The sequence below is a fragment of the Propithecus coquereli genome, unplaced genomic scaffold (genome assembly GCF_000956105.1).
Source record: "Propithecus coquereli isolate 6110/MARCELLA unplaced genomic scaffold, Pcoq_1.0 Scaffold105, whole genome shotgun sequence".
NCBI classification, from domain to species: Eukaryota; Metazoa; Chordata; class Mammalia; order Primates; family Indriidae; genus Propithecus; species Propithecus coquereli.
In genome coordinates this window covers 1,527,063-1,527,538 of record NW_012134414.1, presented here as the reverse complement: position 1 = coordinate 1,527,538, position 476 = coordinate 1,527,063, and the positions used below count along the sequence as shown (strand labels likewise).

The following is a 476-nucleotide window of genomic DNA, read 5'->3' as shown; positions in this document are numbered from 1 at the left end:
CTCTAAAATGGGAATAATAAATACCTAGCTCATATGGTTCTTATGATAATAAAAGCATTATCAAAAAATGCTTAAAAAATAGTAAGCATACAATTAGTATTATCCAGTAGCAGCAGACAGGTAACTCTGGTATTGTTTAGTGAATGCTGTAATGGGAGTGAGGTGGGTTTATCTAAAGTAATAGTGATGTTTGATTTGAGACAAAAAGCATGAATACGAGTAAGATAGCAACTTTAAGTCCACTTTAAATAACTAAAATATAAGTGATTTTTTTTTTTAGTGGAAAATAAGACATGCATATTCCATTTGCTCAACAGGGCTCAACTGGCAAGGTAAATGCAGACTATGGAGAAACTGAAAAGGAAAGGCTTGCTCATCAACGACAGCTTTATAAATTGCACTATCAATGTGAAGTAAGTACTTTTGCCATTAGATCTGAGGGAAGTGAGAAATTTTTTAAATGTTAAACTTAATGA

The 476-nt window shown here is 31.9% G+C and overlaps 1 protein-coding gene across 1 annotated transcript in view; it reads left to right on the top strand.

The window, feature by feature from the left end:
- DZIP3 (DAZ interacting zinc finger protein 3) overlaps nt 1-476 on the top strand; it is a 103,785-nt gene that overhangs the window by 67,960 nt on the left and 35,349 nt on the right. Inside the window, 1 exon segment of the mRNA XM_012645921.1 lies at nt 318-413. Within this exon segment, the coding sequence (XP_012501375.1) occupies nt 318-413 (96 nt within the window).